This window comes from Uloborus diversus, chromosome 6, assembly GCF_026930045.1.
Source record: "Uloborus diversus isolate 005 chromosome 6, Udiv.v.3.1, whole genome shotgun sequence".
In the NCBI taxonomy this organism is placed as follows: Eukaryota; Metazoa; Arthropoda; class Arachnida; order Araneae; family Uloboridae; genus Uloborus; species Uloborus diversus.
Genome location: NC_072736.1, coordinates 118,287,563 through 118,293,562, shown reverse-complemented (window position 1 = coordinate 118,293,562; position 6,000 = coordinate 118,287,563). Strand labels below are relative to the sequence as shown.

General features: G+C 34.3%; 1 protein-coding gene across 1 annotated transcript; it reads right to left on the bottom strand.

The window, feature by feature from the left end:
• Positions 1-2,784: 2,784 nt before the first annotated feature.
• On the bottom strand, positions 2,785-4,612 carry LOC129224424 (innexin inx2-like). Its single transcript, XM_054858873.1, has one exon. The coding sequence runs from the start codon at positions 4,392-4,394 to the stop codon at positions 3,180-3,182; it is 1,215 nt and encodes a 404-aa protein (XP_054714848.1). The 5' UTR covers positions 4,395-4,612; the 3' UTR covers positions 2,785-3,179.
• Positions 4,613-6,000: the final 1,388 nt, after the last annotated feature.

The following is a 6,000-nucleotide window of genomic DNA, read 5'->3' as shown; positions in this document are numbered from 1 at the left end:
TCTCCATTAAAAAATAATTCTAGCACAAAAAGTTTGACATTATTACGACTAATATTCACCGAGATATAAAACGCAGCGGTTTGTGACTTGCACCTTGCACCACTTTACTCGCCGTCAATAACACAATTTGGGGGAAAATGTAGCAGTTAACAACGGTTTAAAATTATATGTGTGTGGTTTTTCAAACTGATTGAGGCTTTGTAGTGCGTTTTTGCGTATCATGGCATACACTTGCATTTATTTTTGAATAAAAATGATTTTTTTTTTCTTTTTTACTTCGACAACTCGTCATTCTCCTGAAAGAGCGATAAGATCCAATCTCATCTTCTTTATGATCCCTTAAATTTTTAAACAGTTTCAGTTTTGTTCGCACAAATGTCAAATTTTTTGTGTTAGTAATATTTTTCAATGGAATTATTTCCCTTAATACTAGTTAGGGGACCTAGGGCCTGTATAAAAAGTTAAATTTTGTGTTTTTTTGACTCATTTTTATTTTTTTAAACTTTCAACATCTTAATCCTGCATCCGATTTTGAGCATTTTTTCATTTGGAAGTGTGCATCTAGGACTAATGGATGCGAAAATAGAGGTTTTTGCTGGTTAAAACGGAACACCCTGTGTATACAATAGAGGATAAGGTGTAAAAATGAGCACATGAGTAAATATGGGCACCCCCCCTAAGGGGGGGGGGGTACTGAAGACTGGCGGTGAGGACTGTATATGGTGCCATTAGATGGATGCAGCTTGAATTATTGTGCAAATTGGTGTTTTTTTAGACGGTGAACTTTTTAGAGGTATATGAAATCGTTTTCTTTTCATGTTCTTATGTTTAGTTAAAAACAATTTCACAGTGGCATCCGGAACGCGGAGCCCTTAAGCTACTTTTTGAAGCACACTTTTAGTCATGTGCGCTTTTATGTTGAGAGTGGTCATCTTTCTCAGGTGTAGATGGTGTCAATATGGGTCGCCATTTAAAAAGTATCCATAATTATACCACATCTTTTTTTAAACAACAAAAATTATTTCTCAAGCGACGGCTTTGAATGATAAAGAGTAAACTTTTTTATTGATAAAATATTTTCCTTAGAACATGCAAATGCAAACATAACGATCTTCGTTAACTGAATATACCTTTAGCAACAATGGAAAGTTAATTGAAGACACTCAGGAAGAGGTGTGGGTGAAATGTGTGTCTTACATTCGGCAGTCTAAGTGTGCGAAATATGGGCACACTTAAACTGTGCCGGGGCTGAAAGAGCAGGTTATGTTTGCCAATTCTGTAAAAAAAAAATTCCGTGCAATAAGTAAGTTCTCTACTTTGTACAATTTTATCCTGTTTTTAACAGGGTTGGCAAGTTTCTGCCGAAGCGGTTAAAACCACTTGTAGAAACCGGTTAAAACCGGCATGGCAAAAACCACTTTTTGCCACATTTGCGCCAGAAACTGGTAAAAACTCACAAAATGAAAAAAATTCGATGATACCTGCGAGTTTATGCATTATTTCGCACTGAAAAACTTAAATTTTCCATTAAAAACCATCAAATTAAACTTCTTTAAAAATAAGTTTGAAAACTCAATTAGAAAATAAAATTCTGTACGTTGAAGTTATCTTATCGTAATAAATAGCGTTGTATAGGTGATAAACATGAATGTTAAAAGAACGAAATATGTGTAAAGTGCAGAGCGCGTTGGAAAATTATACATGCGCGCGCACACACACACACATCCGTAATCACTGCGCGTTACCTACATCATACTCCCAAGTTATCGGAAAATTTTCTTGAATGTGCAAAATTTACTGCTTTTTCCGAAAATTTTACTTTGTTTAGTACACACCTACACAAAGAACTACTATTTCAGTGCATCATTACTTTTTTAAATATGCAACACAAGCTTTTCTCTTCAACCCTTCCTCAGTTTTGGTCTCCTTATCTTAAGAAAGATATTAATGTATTGGAAAGGGTTCAAAGGCGGGCTACAAGGCTAATAAACGGAGTTTCTCTTTTAGACTATGATTTCAGGCTTAGAAGGCTAAAAATGTACAGTCTTGAGCAAAGAAGAGACCGAGGGGACATGATTCAGTTGTTTAAACTTATTAAAATGAAAAATGTTACGGGGCTGAAGTTTAGCACTGAAAACAGGACAAGGGGTCATTGTTTTAAGCTATTTAAATCTCAGGCTAACACGGATATTAGGAAAAATTATTATTATAGCAGGGGAGTGGAACCTTGGAACAGCTTACCGGAAGAGGTGGTAATGAGCACGGGAGTAGAGTTTTAAGAGGGCCATTGATCTTCACTGGGGATTGTAAATAGACTAGGACCAGTCTAGCTGGGCCCAGAGCCTGTTGCTGGTCGTCACTTTTGTATTTGTATTTTTATTTGTATAATGCAAATTATCAAATGGCATTTTGAAAACATATATATCGTTGAATACAAACCTAAAAAAATCAGAAATCGGCCCATTTTAGCGTTGTCACCATTTAAATAAAATTACTTGACTTACCTGAAAGCTGCTGAAAACCAACACACATATGCATATTCAAAGAAAATAAAAATATCGGCGCTACATTTTTCCATATTTGTGAACTAAGATAAATTTATTAACGCATCCAAATAGATTGATGTCCTTCTGATCTATGTGAGTAGCCTACCACTAGAGCGATCATTGCATTACCTTCACACACGAATCGCTTAAGTACAAATAAAATTTTAAGAAACTGTATTTGCATAACTCATTGCATGACTTTCAGTTCGAAAATATAGTCAATTTCATAAAAGAAAAACTTTTATTTCTGTCTAGAAACATAAAATGCCAAAATTATAAATATCAAACACTTCAATACAGAGAGCATTATTTCATACTTAACTGACGGCTTTGAATGATAAAGAGCCAACTTTTCTTTCGACAAAATATTTTCCTTAAAACATGCACATATAATGATATTTGTTAATTGAATATACCTTTAGCTAGAATATAAACAGTTCATTAGTGATGAAATGCTAATCTAGTAACTAATGATGCAAAATTTGGCAAGAAAAAAATTAAAACTTGTGGTCATGTATCAAAATTGGCAGCAAAGATATTTAGACCCTACTCACGAGTGTCACATAACTATGAAGTATGAGTCATTGAAATGGTTTTCAAAAATGCATATTAATTAGTCATTTATCTGCACATTTAAACAGAGCTTTCATCATTATTTCTCCCTTCCTTTTCCAACAAAAGTTTAGACTCAGCTTTTCCTTTGTCCACATCATCTATCTCCAACACAGCATCGATCTCAACAACAGATTTGGGTCCTTTATCATTGCAGTTCTTCTTCATGCACATAACGATCTCGCGGAAATGAATGTTGTCAATGTTATCCGCTAAGAGGTACAGCATGAACCAATCACCATATGAATACTTATTGATGAGAAATCTCAGATCCTCCCTTGAGGTAAGACTGGCGATATAAGTGAGCAACAGGAAACGCATTCGAGAAGAAATCATGACTGTGATACGGTACATGATCAAGCATCCGCCTACGATGGCAAGTATTACAAGCCAAAACCACATTACCACAAATATTTTCTCATTCAGGATATTCAACGGCAGCAGGCACAGAGCGTCGTGTTTCTGCACAGTTCCTGATGAACCATATTTGTGGAAAGTACATTTTGTCACACGCGGGAACACTCTGATCATGGGATCGATACGATCCTGTTGTTCGTCGTTGACATAACGGACAACATCCACGCCATACCTCGTAAACTCGCCACCGAGAAACCTGTTGATGAAGTAGATTTGGCCCACGACGTTGATGAAATTCAATATCTCGCAGAACAGGAACTTCAAGGCATAGCTTCGATTGTCGTGTTTGCCCTCTCCTTCCAGGAAATAACTTGCCACACTAGAACAGCACGGACCTTTGTCTTTCTCTTCTAGAATAGGAGACTGGAGCTTTTGGATCATCAGCTTCATTCTACCGTTTTCCATCGATCTCCAGATTACATAGGGCACACAAAACATCAGTGCTTGCAAGAAAAGAACGAAGCAAACCCACTGATAGTACGAATGTTCGGTGATTTCATCGCCCTCTTTGTGTGAATCTACTCCCGGATAAACGATCTCCTTGCCGACGATTTTCGACAAAGCTTTGGGTAGAGTGAAAGTTCCTTCTATCCAGCAATAGGTGTTCAAAAGCTGTTCTGGAATCTGATCTCTTTGAATGCACATAATAGGGTTGCCGAAGAATTGGTATCCGGAAACCAATAAGCTGCAAAACAAAAGAGCCAAACCAGTAAATTTATAATGCAAGCGGAATATCGGATCATCAATGGTAACTGTTGGTATTTTCCAGACATTCTTCAGCGTTTTAGTGAAGACATCTCCGAACAACACTTTTTCCATGGTGATGCTTTAAAATCAAGCTCCTTTTAAATTGAAGATTGTTTTTCACAAATTGGTTGGCGTATTTTTCCCCCGTTAAATTGAATATACAATTAAATTCATAACTACAAGTTCATACAGTTCTGTATATTAAACACAAGCAACAAGATGCCGAAATCAGCACTATGAACTACTTCTTTTGGAGTGTTTTACCAATTCTTTATCTTATCAGCAGTCCATAAGCAATGAAGTTGAGAGAACAGGTAAAAGATGTTTCGAACCTTATCAGAAAGGTGGGGTAAAAGTTAAACTTTGAACCAATGTAACAGATAAAAATTCATTTTTCTTACTACAAAAGGCGAACATAATACTGATAAAAGAAGATGTTTGAGTTTTTATTATGGTTTTTTGGGCAGACACTTTTAAAAAGAACTATTTTTTTTAATGAATCATAACGTAGCTATTCCCATACTCGGTTTCGAACTATATTATTTCAACATGTATCTCAAACAAAATTAAATCAAATTTCTTAAGGAATGTTTATAAAGTACATCACAATTTGAGCAGAGAAGAAAAAAAAAAAAACTCTCTAGGATGTTAAACAATAATATAGAAATCTTTTTCAGTAGCAAATAAATGAGATTTTGGACATTATTCATACATGTACCAGGAGCAGGGCTCGACTAACTAAAAGTGAGGCCCAAGGCCCACAATAATTTGGAGGCCCCTTGAAGGCTATTATTTTAAAAATGTGTGTATTTTTTGTATAGTTGTAATACTATGCATAATTCTTGAAGTAATTTGGGGCCCCTTAGGAAGAGGGGGCCCCAGGCCCAGGCGGCCTGTACGGTAATCAGGCCCTGACCAGGAGGTTAGCCTAAATTAAATATTTCATAAATAGCTCTATGATGAATTACAGTTTCTTGTTAAAAATAGAAACATTTCATATAAACATCAGATCAATTATACAAACCTTAAATATTACCATTAAAAATGTTTATGGATAAATTTCAATTGACTATTGTAAAACACATTTAGAATTTTCAATTTTATAAGATGGACAGTTTAGTTAATGTTAAAAATATTTTTTATCATTTTACTAAGTTTAAAATTTAACATTAAAAGTGATTTTTTCCCCCACTTTTAACAAGCAAATTATAAAAAACAAAAAATAAATTTCAAAATAATAAAAAACAAATTTAAACATGACGGTGTACAAACACTAAATATGCAATTGAAAATTGAAGTGTAATTTTGAAAAATATACATAGCTTAGAATAGCAGTTGTTAATTTAAAAATTGTTTTTTTTTTTGAAAATTTGTCTAAAAAAGTTTTATAGTGTAATAAACTTTAAAACTTTAAGCCTAACCCCCTTTTCTGATTTATTATTTATTTTTAGTCAAAAAGGATTGGTCATCAGTGTCCAGCAATTTCGAAAGATTTTCCATGGTAAAATAGTCATTTCATTAGTTTGCTGCAATTGGCTGAAATTTTAATATTTTGAAATTTTCAAGCGTCTGTTTTTTGTTTTCTAAAATCAAAAAAAAAAAAAAAAAAAGGAAAAAGGCTTTTGACTATTTCTGGAAAAAAAAAGAAGGAAAAAATGCCATAAATACGTATCTTAAC

Excerpts from the sequence above, each read along its gene's own strand:
- LOC129224424 (XM_054858873.1), bottom strand. The coding sequence starts at position 4,394 with ATGGAAAAAGTGTTGTTCGGAGATGTCTTCACTAAAACGCTGAAGAAT.